The sequence below is a fragment of the Dama dama genome, chromosome 18 (genome assembly GCF_033118175.1).
Source record: "Dama dama isolate Ldn47 chromosome 18, ASM3311817v1, whole genome shotgun sequence".
Lineage (NCBI taxonomy): Eukaryota > Metazoa > Chordata > Mammalia > Artiodactyla > Cervidae > Dama > Dama dama.
The window spans coordinates 58060572-58076012 of NC_083698.1; the positions used below are offsets into that span (position 1 = coordinate 58060572).

At 40.2% G+C, this 15441-nt stretch overlaps 1 protein-coding gene across 2 annotated transcripts in view; it reads left to right on the forward strand.

Annotated features, from left to right (window-relative positions):
• Positions 1-1271: 1271 nt before the first annotated feature.
• MATCAP2 (microtubule associated tyrosine carboxypeptidase 2) overlaps positions 1272-15441 on the forward strand; it is a 69794-nt gene continuing 55624 nt past the window's right edge. The window contains exon 1 of one of the 2 annotated variants that reach the window (XM_061165373.1): positions 1272-1335. Coding sequence is in view for 1 of the 2 variants with exons in the window: in XM_061165372.1 (XP_061021355.1) it covers positions 14829-14853 (25 nt within the window). In the remaining variant the exon portion in view is untranslated. Of the gene's footprint in view, positions 1336-14729; positions 14854-15441 lie in introns of those variants that run through there. The other variant, XM_061165372.1, reaches the window with a different exon arrangement.

Consider the following 15441-nt stretch of genomic DNA (forward strand, 5'->3'; position numbering starts at 1 on the left):
TGCCATTACGGTGGTATCATCTGCATATTGAAGTTATTGATATTTCTCCTGCCATCTTGATTCCAACTTGTGATTCATTCAGCCCGGCATGTACATCATGTGAAAATATCACAATACTTTACCTTTTTTCCACTAGTCTCCAGCCTCATAAGCCTTTCTTCTAGTCATAAAAATATGCCAAATTTTTTCCTGCATCAAGAACTTTCCACCCCCTGGACATTCCTAGATCTACTCATGGCTTCTCCTCGTTAATTGGGTCTAAGCTTAAATGTGCTACTTCCTCAAAGAAGACTTCCCTGTTCAGGTGGCCACACCACTTCTCTTTGCCCCCAAGCCACTTTCTATCCTATTATTCTGATATGTTTTCTTCATTGCATTTACCACTTATATGGGGTTATTTTATTTTAATTATGTGTTTAAGTTTAATCATCTCCTTTTTCTGCTAGAGTGTAAGCAATGGAATGGCAGGGACTTGTCTTTATAGCTATTACTTAGCACCCTGAGGCAACATGAGTTCAATAGATATCTGTTAAATGAATGAATGTAAGATAACTAGTATTCCATTTTTAGAGATGGGGGAAACTGAGATCCAAAGAGGCTATTTGGTTTAAGACTATCACCTAAAAATTTGAAGCAGATCTGCCTGACTTCAAATCCTGCTTATGATCTTGACATTTCAGTTAATTTGTTTATTTTCATCACAAAAGACAAAATAATAATGTAAATGTGCTCTTGAGCTATATATATAGTGCTGAATAAATCGCAACCTTAAAATTGCTTTCTTAAAAAAAAATTTTTAATTGCTAAATCAGGAAAGAAAATACATATTATGTTCACATGATTATTAGTTAGACTATACAGTTTGCCCTAATCATATTAATATTCTGAAAGTCGTCAAAAGTGTTTCTCTAATTATTTAAATAAAAGCCACAATCTTCCAAGTTATTTAAAGATCACAGCTTATTATATTAATTTAAATATAGAATCAAGGCTCCAAAGCAAAGATGACTAGAAATTAAATGTTGCCCTAGTAAATTAATATTTGCCCCTTCAAAGAGCCTTTTTTTCCAACAAAGGAAATAGTGATCATTTTTTCACAGATAAAATTAATGGAGGGCAGCAAAACAGAAAAAGTGTAAAGCATTTACCTCAGTAAGGACACTCCTTATGTTATGTATGTACAGTTAATTTTTCAAAGTACTTTAGACACATTTTCATTTCATTCACAAAATAATACAATGAAATAAATATTCTTATTTTTACAGGCATCAAAAAGTCCAAGATCTAACCATAAAGCAGTGGCAAGAAGGATAAAGGTCAAGATCTCTACTTCAGGTTATCTGGCTGAAGGGCCACTTCTTTTACACCTTTATTATAATGAAGAAATAAGAATCATCAAGTGATGTCATATACATGGTTACTAAGTGGGATAGTTTATTTCTTACAGTATCTGCAATTAATGGACATTAGTATCATATCTTAAGGGTTTAAACAGTTTTAAGGGTTCTTAGCATCAGATGTTTTTCTCTTCTAATTTAATCAATGCAACTGTTTCATATTAAAAATTGAGGGAAAACAGATTGTGTGTTTCCTAACATACTGTATTGTTTCCAAAAGTCAATCCAACTACAGTCATGTTCCCTTTATCCAATCAACTTTTCTCAAAATTTATAGCTTTCATCTTTTTACTTTCTCAAGTGGTTTATAAGGGCATTAAGGGAATCATTCCATTCTTTAAAAGGACCACAGTAAATCCTTTCATAAAGATGAATTCTTTTATGTACTTACTGCACTATAATTTATATATTGCTACCTTTACTTATCCATACCTTGATCTCTCAAAGCTATAATCACAGAACCTATTTTTTAATAACAAAAAATTTTCCACATTTCACCTTGTGGGATCTTAGTTTCCCAGCCAGGAACTGAGCCTGGACCCTGGTCAGTGAAAGCTTGGAGTCCTAAACATTGGACCACCAATGAAGTCCCTATTTTAAAAATTTTTAGCAATCCCATATAAAAGAAAAGTGGGCCTCCCAGGTGTCATTAGTAGTAAAGAACTCACCTGCTAATGCAAGAGACATAAGAGATGCAGCTTCCATCTCTGGGTTGGGAAGAGCCCCTGGAGGAGGGCTTGGCAATTCACTCCAGTATTATTGCCTGGATAATCCTATGAACAGAGGAGCCTGGCAGGCTACAGTACATGGAGTTCCAAAGAGTGGAACATGACTGAAGTAACTTAGCACACATGCATATAAAAGTAGCTCTTACATATTAAAGAATAACAGAAGTCCATGTTTCTTAAACATCAAACTCTCTTTATGGAACCTAAAAAATAAAACATTCTTAAATTTGAAACAAGAAGGTTCATTGTACTCCACTGATGTCTATCATGAACTTCTTTAGTTTCCAAACACTTAAACAATGTCTCCTCACATAATCTTTCCAGACATTGCTTGGTTCTTCTCCTCAGTCATTCAGTTCAGTTCAGTTCTGTCGCTCAGTCATGTCGAACTCTTTGCGACCCCATGAACCGCAGCATGCCAGGCCTCCCTGTCCATCACCACTCCCGGAGTCCACCCAAACCCATGTCCATTGAGTCGGTGATGCCATCCAACCATCTCATTTTCTGTTGTCCCCTTCTCTTCCTGCCCTCAATCCTTCCCAGCATCAGGGTCTTTTCCAATGAGTCAGCTCTTCGCATCAGGTGGCCAAAGTATTGGAGTTTCAGCTTCAACATCAGTCCTTCCAATGAACACCCAGGACTGATCTCCTTCAGGATTGACTGATTGGATCTCCTTGCAGTCCAGGGGACTCTCAATTCTTCTAGGCTCAGATTTCTTTATAGTCCAACTCTCACATCCATACATGACTACTGGAAAAACCATAGCCTTGACTAGACAGACCTTTGTTGACAAAGTAATGTCTCTGCATTTTAATATGCTGTCTAGGTTGGTCATAACCTTCCTTCCAAGGAGTAAGCATCTTTTAATTTCATGGCTACAATCACCATCACCATCCTCAGTCATTAGCCCTTCCAAATGTTAGGGTTCCTGACATTCACTTTCATTCTCATCTCCCCTGCTTCTCACATCTTTCTCAGCACCATTCATGACTGGCAGGTACTGAGCCCTCAAGAAATGTTTGCTGATGATTTCTCTGTGAACACAGCGTCCTACACTCTGACCTCATCATTCCACAAACCTTCCACCTCTGCTGACCTCCTCTCTTCTACTTGTGCACCAGAAAGTGCTCCATCTTCAAGATTTCAAATCCCCAAACTGGCCTCCTGATTGAAATATCAAATCCTTATCTCTTTTCCACTGTTCCTCTTGCCTAATAAACCTACATGCCCCCTCTAATCCTAAACTTCAGTTCATGCTCCTCTTCCAACTCTTGGTCAAATTGAAAATGTAGTTCATTTGTAGCCATGCCTATGTATTTATTAGCCCTGACTTCCTATCTTGCCCTTTTCTATGAGGCTAGACACTAAGTAGTTCATCTATCCTTGAAAGGTGCCAAGCAAGCTGCATTTAATTTGCCAATATGTAACCTTCTTCCGGTGGCTCAGATGATAAAGAATCTGCCTGCAGTGCAGGAGACGTGGGTTCGATTCCTCCCTCAGGAGAAGACACATGGCAACCCACTCCAGTATTCTTGTCTGCGAAGTCCCATGGACAGAGGAGCCTGGCAGGCTACAGGCCATGGGGTCACAAAGAATCAGACACAACTTAGCAGCTAAAGAACAAAAACTTACACATAGGCACACACACATATATATATATGTAGCTATAGTTACATACTGCTACTACTGCTAAGTCACTTCAGTCGTGTCCGACTCTGTGCGACCCCATCCCTGGGATTCTCCAGGCAAGAACACTGCATTTCCTTCTCCAATGCATAAAAGTGAAAAGTGAAAGTGAAGTCACTCAGTCATGTCTGACTCTTCTCGACCCCATGGACTGCAGCCTACCAGGCTCCTCCGTCCATGGGATTTTCCTGGCAAGAGGACTGGAGTTGGGTGCCATTGCTGTGTGTGTGCAGAGTCCCTGATTTATGATGGTTCTACTTACCATAATTGGACTTTATAATATTGCAAAAGCAACATGCTTTTAGTAGAAACAGTACTTGGAATTTTGATCTTTTTCCTGGACTACCAGTAAGCAGTACAATGCTTTCTCATAATGCTGGACAGTTGCACCAAGATGCCATTCCATCAGCCATGTGATCCGAAGGATAAAATACCCATACAACCGTTCTGGTTTTCATTTCCAGTACAGTACTCAATAAATTACATGAGATATTCATCATTTTGTTCTATAATAGGCCTCATGTTAGATAATTTTGCCCAACTGTAGCCTAATATGATTGTTCAGAGCATGTTTAAGGTAGGCTAGGCTAGGCAATAATGTATGGTAGGTTAGGTACATCGAATGCATTTTTGACTTAGGTTGTATTTATCGGGACATAACCGCATCATAAGCTGAGGAAGATCTATGTGTGTGATGTGTGTGTGAATAACTCTGTTGGCTCCTTTTCCTCTGCTCCACAATTAAGTGACAGAGAACTTTAAATTCTACCCTGGTTGCTCTTGTGTACCTACACACACTCCCTAAGTGATCTCATCAGATCCACTGACTTAAAATGCCTTCCATATACTGATGGTTCCCAAATTTATTTCTTTGGCATGATCTCTTCCTTGAGCTCTGAACAAGAATATTCAACTAACTATATGAAATCTTGACTTAGACTTTTAACTAGTATATTAAACTTAAATCCAAAATGAAATTTCCCCACTAAACCTACTCTTTCTCCAATCTTCTCTATTTCCATAAATGGTACCACTATCTACCCAGTTGCTCAAGCCAAAATCCTAGGAGTCATTATCAATTCCTTCTTCCTTTCCTCCTACTCTATCCACATACCCAACCTACCTATCAACTCTGCCTCCAGGTATACCCTGGGTCTTTTACTTCTCTTCCTCTCTAGAGCTTCCATTACACTCTAAGCCATTGTCACCATCACTGGACCCACTGCAAGAGTCTCCTGTCTGGTTTCCCTGCTTCCACTCTCATCCTCTTTTCCGTTGTTCTCAGAACAGTTAATGCAATCTTTAAAAACAAAAACAAAACACAGCTGTGTTTTAAATCCACCAGTGGCTTCTGACTGCACTTAGAAAAAAGTCCAAACTCCTTTCCTTAGCCCCTGCCTATCCCTGAGATCTTTTCTCCTACCACTTTTCCCCAGTTCACTGGATTCCAACCATGCTGACCTTCACATAGCCCCAGGATCAGGATAAGATCATGCCCATCTCTGGGCTTTTGCCTTTGCAGTTCTCTCTCCTATGAATGCTTGAAGCCTCCCTCTACGCGAAATGTCTTGTGGCTGACTTTTTCTTATCCTTCAGGTCAGTCAGTTCAGTTGTTCAGTCGTGTCTGACTCTTTGTCCGTATCCTTCAAGTCTCAGCTCAATAGTCACTTCCTCTGAGGCTTTTTCTGACCCCTCCATACTTCAAGTCACCATCGCTAGTATACTAGAGATGTACAGTACTATACTGCATAGCACCTATTTGTATTTGATATTACATCATTTGTTTGTTGTTCAGTCGATAATCAGGTCCGACTCTTTCGTGACCCCATGGACTGTGGCCCACCAGGCTCCTTTGTCCATGGGATTTCCTAGGCAAGAATACTGGAGTGGGTTGCCATTTCCTTCTCCAGGGGATCTTCCCGACCCAGGGATTGAACTCATGTCTTCTGCATTGGCAGTGGAATTCTTTAGCAGTGAGCCACCATGGAAGCCCACATCATTTGTTTACTTGATTGTTATTTCTCCTGCTGTAAGTTCCAAGAGAACTAGGACTCTATTTGATTTATTCACCACAGCATCCCTGAGGTATGTGCCCAAGGACTGCCTAATACAAGTATATCATGTTTACATATGTATGTATGCAGTACCAGTCTGCATATCTTCCAGTATGCAAAACCTTTCCTGTATATGTGCAGTATAAATAATTAATAAATATCTGTGGGAGGAGTATATTAATGCACATCTTGATTTCTTCAAAATGTAACTAAGATGAACAATATTTCTGTTGTCTGATTAAAAAGTATCCTTATTCCCTTATTTACAATAAGACATCCTATCAAAATATATCATAGTATTTCCCAGAATTTTTGTTCTGTTCTATTTTCATTGACGTGAAAAGGCAAAGGCCATTTCACAAAGCATTCTTTTATTTGGCTTCCACTTCATGCTTTTCATTCTCCTGAAAAAGACATACTGAACACGTTCCGTTCTCTCAATACAGACATCCCAAAAGCATTGAAATAGCACTGAAAAAAAAATTTTTTTAAACCTAGAGAAACCAACTTTGCCTGGATTTTTTTTTTTAACTTTTATGTGTCAGGGAACATTGATTACAGCTGTCCTGAGGCTTCTGTTAATGCTTGTTAGAATCTGGGATGTTGCAATTAGAGTTCCTCTATTCTTTTATAACAGCAAACTGCAGATTAATTTTCCTCAATTCATATATTTCCAAAGACACAGAATGTTATAAATTGCTTCCAAGAGAACAAGGAGGAAAGTCAAAAGTATTTTCTAGAAGCTTCTGCTCGTTCTTTTAAACTCTCATCTGAAATTTAAAAGTAAACATATTTTTTAATGTCCTATTTTTTTAGTTACTAAGATAACTTCTTAAGAAATTAAACTTTTCTCAGTTTCAAGAGAAACATACACTTGATCTGCTCTCAAAAAAATGAACTTTTTCTGTAGAAAGTGAAATGTTATAGTTATTTGTCTCTCCACTGGCATTAGCAATACTAGCAAACTTCTCCAGTCTTCACCGTCTTATTTCTTCTTTCCTGGCTTTTATGACCTAGGCTAATGATCAAATATATTCTAAACCTTTAAAAAGGAAGATGTTGATTTTTTTTCTGAAAAAAAAAAAATCTGATCCTCTCTTATTACAGAGATGTTTCAACTGACTTTTGTCATGAAACTCCATTGACTATGAGTAGCTTGCCATGCGGAGAAGGCGATGGCACCCCACTCCACTACTCTAGCCTGGAAAATCCCATAGACGGAGGAGCCTGGTAGGCTGCAGTCCATGGGGTTACTAAGAGTCACTGGAGAAGGAAATGGCAACCCACTCCAGTGTTCTTGCCTGGAGAATCCCAGGGACGGGGGAGCCTGGTGGGCTGCCGTCTATGGGGTTGCACAGAGTCGGACATGAGTGGAGCAACTTAGCAGCAGCAGCAGCAGCTTGCCATGTGGTTCATACATGAAATATACATGTTAACAGATGAGTTAATTAAATAAGTTACTGAAAAAATAAGAAAAATATGAGCTTTTTATTCATAATATAAAAACAATATTTCTATGAAAAATATCTATTTTTCTATGATTTTTTAAATCTAGAATTTAATGGAAATGATCATTAAAGAGAATCAGAAATTGAAATGATCCACAATACAATGCTGGTACTGAACATAAAAATAACATTAAAAAAGTGAAGTATAATGCTGCAGTAGGATAACTACAATAACATTCTTGGCTATTACTGGAAAACTTAAGTTTAGTAAAACTTTAAAAAGTGGGGAGGTGTATTCTTAGAGGTAAACAAATTAGTAAAAGCAATTTTAATAATTCTTAACTTTATTTTGCAATCAGTGCTTTGAAAATGAAGTTTATATAGAGACAAGTAGGAAGGAAAGTTTCTTAAAAAGATGGAATTGTTCATTGTTCTGGCGGATATGTAAAAACAATGTTGATCCAAAGGCAGCCAAGTGGACAGCTGCAGATGCTGTACCCAATGGAAATACTAAGCAGGCGCAGCACGAATCAATAATTAACAAAGCAGATGCACAAAACTTGATGAGGATGAATGATGGCATGGGCGGGAATGGTAAAAGAAGCTGATAACAGTACTAGCTTTGTAAGCAATTAGATAAACTCTTTGTTTTCATGAATTTGTTAGTAAGAGTACTTCAGTGCCTAATAGTACACAAAGAATGTCTTTTTTAATGCTTTGAATTAATTGATATGTACCTCTATATATTAATAGTATTTATCACTGAAAATGTTTATAAATCAAAATGATCCACAAGACAATTTGGCAGGGTGAACATAGAAATAATGTTTAAAGTAAAGAAGAAATAATATTCTAAATGAACTAACTACAGGGGCATCAAGGGCTTCCCTGATAGCTCCTGGAGAAGGGATAGGCTACCCACTCTAGTATTCTTGGGCTTCCCTGGTGGCTCAGCTGGTAAAGAATCCACCTGCAATGTGGGAGACCTGGGTTCCATCCCTGGGTTGGGAAGATCCCCTGGAGAAGGGAACAGCTACCCAATTCAGTATTCTGGCCTGGAAAATTCCATGGACTGTATAGTCCATGGGGTTGCAAAGAGTTGCACAATTCTTAAGTTTAATGAAATGTTGAAGAGGAAGGTATACCTTTAGTGCACATCATTTTCTAACTTTTATTTGTGTGTGTGTGTGTGTGTGTGTGTGTCTGTACACACACATGCTAGTCAGTAAGGATAAATACATTGTGGATAAAAATATTGTTTTTTATGTACTCTAAAAGCACTAAGCCCTGTCTCTTGTATATAAATAAATAGCTGTGGAATTAATAATACATCTTAGTTTCTCCAGAATATAATGGAAGTAGACAATCTGATTATGCTTGTTTTAGTAAAAACATTCAGACTAAATTCTTTAGATGCTGAACATATGAATTGGAAACATCTTTTAGTCTTTTTTTTTTTTTTTGAGAATTAACAGCTCTTAAACTGCAGTGACCTGAAAAATTAGAAATTTGCAGAGGTAACATGCATTTATAGCAAACTTGGAAAGCAGGTTTCAGTTTTAGGTATATAAAGAAGTTAAGGAAGGTATGTAAGGAAGATAAGTATATAAGGTTCATTTACACAGTTTTCCCTTAGGACATATGTTGTAAGAACAACGGCTCTTCTGAATGCAAAGCATTCATTGCTCATTACTACTATCAAATGTTTAACTTGAAGATGTATTATCTACATGCCCATTTTATATCATTCTGTTTTTCTTTGAATTATCATCAAAAATGCAAGCTTTCTATTATCTACTGATTAATTTACAAATAATTTATTGAGTATATACTGTGTGCCAGACACTATTCTAGTTGCTAGAAATATAGCAGCAAGCGATCAAAAGATACTGCACTTATGGAAATTTTATTCTAGAGATGGAGACAGACAATAATCAAGATAAATCAGTAGAAGACATAATAAATTATATAATATTAAGTGCTAAGGAGAAAAAATAAAGCAGAGAAAGGAGCTAGGAAATCAGAGAAAGGAATAGAATTTTAAATTGAGTGACCAGGAAAGGTCTCACTGAGAAGTGACATTAAGTCCTGAAAAGTGAAGGAGCTAGTCCTATGGACATAAGGCCAGGGTGGGTGCTAGAGGTGGGGGAGCATTCCAGGCAGGGAAAGCCGAAAATCGCAAAGGTGAAACAGTGCTTGGCATAGTTGAGGAATATTTAAGAGGCCAGAGTGTCTGGAGGAGACCAAGGAGAGGAGAGCAGTGGGAGATGAGACCAAAGAGATGACAGGAGGCTAGGTCATAAAGGACCTCCTAGGCAAGAAAGGAAGACATTGAAGAATGTCAGTCACAGAAAACTGACATTATCTGATTTTTTAATAGGATCAATCTGGCCACTGAGTTTTGAGAATAAACTAAAGAGGGCATGAATGGAAATACAATGTTCAAGTCTCCTGTAAATGTGTTATCATAGTTTCATTATTTAAAAAAGAAAAAAACAAAAACAAAAAAACCTCAGACTGCCTGGGCCATAAAAAAAAAAAAGAAAGAAAGAAATACGGGGTTCAGCTACAGCTATAATCCAGACAAAAGATGGTGGTGGCTTGAGCCAGAATGGTGGCAGCAGCAATAGTGAGAAGTGGCTGGATTCTGGATATATTCTGAAGATAGTATCCACAGGAGTTTCTAACAGACTAGGATGTGAGGTTATACACTATCTGTGATACTCTGAAATTTCCACCCTTCCTTCTTAAATTAGTGAAAAAGGTACAAATACTCTCATGTTCTCTGTCATTCATAGAGGATGATGTTTCTGACATAACTTCAACTTTCCTTTTGTTCCTAAGTTTGAAAACACACCCCACAATTATTTTTGTGTCCTATCTCAACTTTGAGGAAAGCTAAAAGAGAAGTTGTGGTTCTGAAAATTGATAGTGTCAACTCTTATCTCATGAGTTCCTCCTCTACTGTAAAATCCAGCCTGATTTCCCTTGTTTATGCCAAGGCCTGTCTCCAAACCTTGCACATATTGAGTCAGTCAGTCAGTTCAGTCACTCAGTTGTGTCAGACTCTTTGTGACCCCATGGACTGCCTCATGCCAGGCATCCCTGTCCATCACCAACTTCCAGATTTACTCAAACTCATGTCCATTGAGTCGGTGATGCCATCCAACCATCTCATCCTCTGTCATCCCCTTCTCCACCTACCTTCAATCTTTCCCAGCATTAAGGTCTTTTCAAATGAGTCAGTTCTTCACATCAGTATTGGATGTTTCACAAAGTATTGGAGTTTCAGCTCCAGCATCAGTCCTTCCAATGAATATTCAGAACTGATTTCCTTTAGGATGGACTGGTTGGATCTCCTTGCAGTCCAAGGGACTATAAGAGTCTTTTCCAACACCAAAGTTCAAAAGCATCAATTCTTTGGCACTCAGCTTTCTTTATAGTCCAACTCTCACATCCATACATGACTACTGGAAAAACCACAGCCTTGACTAGATGGACCTTGGTTGGCAAAGTAATATCTCTGATTTTTAATATGCTATCTAGATTGGTCCTGACTTTTCTCCCAAGGAGTAAGCATCTTTTAATTTCATGGCTGCAGTAATCATCTGCAGTGATTTTGGAGCCCCCCCAAAATAAAGTCTGTCACTGTTTCCACTGTTTCCCCATCTATTTGCCATGAAGTGATGGGACCGGATGCCATGGTCTTAGTTTTCTGAATATTGAGCTTTAAGCCAACTTTCTCACTCTCCTCTTTCACTTTCATCAAAAGGCTCTTTAGTTCTTCTTCACTTTCTGCCATAAGGGTGGTGTCATCTACATATCTGAGGTTATTGATATTTCTCCCAGCAATCTTGATTCCAGCTTGTGTTTCCTCCAGCCCAGCGTTTCTCATGATGTACTCTGCATAGAAGTTAAATAAGCAGGGTGACAATATATTGCCTTGATGTACTCCTTTACCTATTTGGAACCAGTCTGTTGTTCCATGTCTGGTTCTAATGTTGCTTCCTGACCTGCATACAGGTTTCTCAAGAGGCAGGTCAGGTGGTCTGGTATTCCCATCTCTTGAAGAATTTTCCACAGTTTATTGTGATCCACACAAAGGCTTTGGCATAGTCGATAAAGCAGAAATAGATGTTTTTCTGGAACTCAGTTGCGTTTTTGATGATCCAGTGGATGTTGGTAATTTGATCTCTGGTTCCTCTGCCTTTTCTAAAACCAGCTTGAACATCTGGAAGTTCACGATTCATGTATTGCTGAAGCCTGGCTTGGAGAATTTTGAGCATTACTTTACTAGCGTGTGAGATAAGTGCAATTGTGCAGTAGTTTGAGCATTCTTTGGCATTGCCTTTCTTTGGGATTCAGATGAAAACTGAAATTTTCCAGTCCTGTGGCCACTGCTGAGTTTTCCAAATTTGCTGGCATATTGAGTTCAGCACTTTCACAGCATCATCTTTTAGGATTTGAAATAGCTCAACTGGAATTCCATCCCCTTCACTAGCTTTGTTCATAGTGATGCTTCCTAAGGCCCACTTGACTTCACATTCCAGGATGTCTGGCTGTAGGTGAGTGATCACACCATTGTGATTATCTGGGTCATGAAGATCTTTTTGTACAGTTCTTCTGGGTATTCTTGCCACCCCTTCTTAATATCTTCTGCTTCTGTTAGGTCCATACCATTTCTGTCCTTTATCAAACCCATCTTTGCTTGGAGTGTTCCCTTGGTATCTCTAATTTTCTTGAAGAGATCTCTAGTCTTTCTCATTCTATTGTTTTCCTCCATTTCTGTGCATTGATTGCTGAGGAAGGCTTTCTTATCTCTCCTTGCTGTTCTTTGGAACTCTGCATTCACATGGGTATATCTTTCCTTTTCTCCTTTGCTTTTCGCTTCTCTTCTTTTCACAGCTATTTGTAAGGCCTCCTCAGACAGCCATTTTGCTTTTTTGCATTTCTTTTTCTTGGGGATGGTCTTTATCCCTGTCTCCTGTACAATGTCATGAACCTCCATCCATAGTTCATCAGGCACTCTATCAGATCTAATCCCTTAAATCTATTTGTCACTTCCACTGTATAGTCATAAGGGATTTGATTTAGGTCATACCTGAATGGTCTAGTGGTTTTCTCCACTTTCTTTAAGTCTGAAATTGGGAATAAGGAGTTCATGATCTGAGCCACAGTCAGCTCCTGGTCTTGTTTTTGCTGACTGTATAGAGCTTCTCCATCTTTGGCTGCAAAGAATATAATCAATCTGATTTTGGTGTTGGCCATCTGGTGATGTTCATGTGTAGAGTCTTCTCTTGTGTTGTTGAAAGGGGGTGTTTGCTATGACCAGTGCGTTCTCTTGGCAAAACTCTATTAGCCTTGCTCTGCTTCATTCTATATTCCAAGGCCAAATTCGTCTGTTACTCCAGGTGTTTCTTGACTTCCTACTTTTGCATTCCAGTCCCCTATAATGAAAAGGACATCTTTTTGGGGTGTTAGTTCTAGAAGGTCTTGTAGATCTTCATAGAACTGTTCAACTTCAGCTTCTTCAGTGTTACTGGTTGGGGAATAGAGTTGGATTACCATGATACTGAATGGTTTGCCTTGGAAACAGAGATCATTCTGTTGTTTTTGAGATTGCATCCAAGTACTGCATTTCAGACTCTCTTGTTGACTATGATGGCTACTCCATTTCTTCTAAGGGATTCCTGCCCACAGTAGTAGATATAACTGTCATCTGAGTTAAATTCCACCCATTCCAGTCCATCTTAATTCACTGATTCCTAGAATGTCAATGTTCACTCTTGCCATCTCCTGTTTGACCACTTCCAATTTGCCTTGATTCATGGACCTGACATTCTAGGTTCCTATGCAGTATTGCTCTTTACAGCATTGAACCTTGCTTCTATCACCAGTCCCATCCACAACTGGAGGTTGTTTTTGCTTTGGCTCCATCCCTTCACTCTTTCTGGAGTTATTTCTCCACTGATCTCCAGTAGCATATTGAGCACCTACTGACCCAGGGAGTTCATCTTTCAGTGTCGTATCTTTTTGCCTTTTCATACTGTTCATGGGGTTCTCAAGGCAAGAATACTGAAGTGGTTTGCCATTCCCTTCTCCAGTGGACCACATTCTGTCAGACCTCTTCACCATGACCCTCCATCCTGGGTGGCCCCACACAGCATGGCTTAGTTTCATTGTTAGACAAGGCTGTGGTCTGTGTGATCAGATTGGCATCATCTTTTAGGATTTGAAATAGCTCAACTGGAATTCCATCTCCTCCACTAGCTTTGTTCATAGTGATGCTTGCACATATTAGGCTCTCAGAAAATGTTTGTGAAATGGCATAGTCTCTACTGAAAGTCTTATGGACAGGAAGGAGATTAAACCAATAGATCTTAAGGGAAACAAACCATGAATGCTCTTTGGAAGGACTGATGCTGAAGGTGAAGCTCCAGTATTTTGGTCATCTGATGCAAACAGCCAATTCATTGGAAAGGTCCCTGATGCTGGGAAAGATGGAGAACAGAAGAGCCCAGCACAGGATGAGATGGCTAGATAGCATCACTCATACAATGGACATGAACTTGGGCAAACTTCGGGAGATGGTGAGGGACAGGGAGGCCTGGATGCTACAGTCCATGGGGTTGCAAAGAGTCAGAAACCACTGGGCAACTGGACAACAACAACACAGTCTCTACATTTCCTAGGCAATATTAGACAAAAAGCAACATGTAGCCCCTATCAATTGCACAATCATAAATTAAAATTTGTATTTTAGTATTAAGGATATTATGCCAGAGCACTCAACTGATAACTATGGTTGAGCTTCCAGCACCTTCATTATTACCAGCTGCAATCTAAAGTTGTTTTAGCTTTTCTGCACCTGGAAAAGTAACTAAAACCGGAGTAGACCGGCTTTGTAACTCGCAGCTGGGACTAAGTGACACACCAGCTGTCTCTTGTAAATTTACCGCGGAGTTAAACCCTCTATAACAGCTCACAAACGTCTACGGAGACGAGGAGTCAAAATGCGTGTGTCCCAGCAGGCGGGGACACAAGCCTCTCCCAAGGCTCAGCCCACGAGCCCCCCAAGGCGTGGGCAAGCGCTGTGCACGCGGGGAGTTGTAGTTCCTCCTCTCTTCTGCGAGTCGGGCCACCGTAGCTCGAGCGCCTCCTGCGGCGCGCAGGCTCTGAGACGCTTGGCGCACGCGGACAGCGAGAAGCGTTTCCTAGCAACGGGGGAGCGGCAACGTCACGGCAGCGGGTACTCAGAGCTGCTGCCTACCGTTGGGCGGCCTTGAGTACCTTCCAGCTACCTGCGGGCTGGAAGGAACGCTGTGCGCAGCTCTCTGTCCGCACGTCTTTGCCCGTCCTTACCCACCTTATCGTACCCCAGGTCGCCAAGAGCAACCTCCCGCCGCGACCCCGCGTGCGAGGCACGGCCGGAGGCTAGAGGCGGCTCGCCAGGTTCCTATCTGGCCCTCGCCCCCAGCGCCCGCGGAGCCCACCGCCCGCGGCCTCAGCGGGACGATGCTGGAGTCTATTCGAGTGACAGGTGAGTGCTGGGAAGCTTGGTGGTCCCTGCGCTGGCGGGAGCGGCCAGCGTCCTCCCGGCCGCTTGCGGCGAGTATGGGGTGGGTCCGCCCGGAGGCCGAGGTAACGGTAGGGTTTGGGCTCCGGTGCCCAGCGCGACGCCCAGAACAGTGCGGAGTCCACGGAAGGTGCTCAGGCAAAAGGTGCGCAGGAAAGAGAAAACGGTACCGATACGTTTTGTCAGTTATCAATAAGCGCGTGCTGTGGTTTGTGATGGGGTCAATTATACTGGCTTACCGGCCCTACAATCTAAATATTGTTAAATTCTATTTCAAAGCTTATTAAATGTGTAATCAGGCATTATAGTGCACTGGAATCTAGTTTTCTAGAATGTTCAGAAAAATAAGAGCTAAGCAAATGAGCACGTCTCTGTATATCAGTAATTGTACTGGTTTGTATGTATGCTTTTATTCTTAAGTCAGAACGTTTTTAGTTGATACTAATAGGTCACTGTATAATATGTGTTATACCAAGCACAAAAAATGGATGTTTAGACCCCCAGGTCAGAAAGTTATTTGCTTTTTGTTATTAAAAAAAAATTGTGGATACT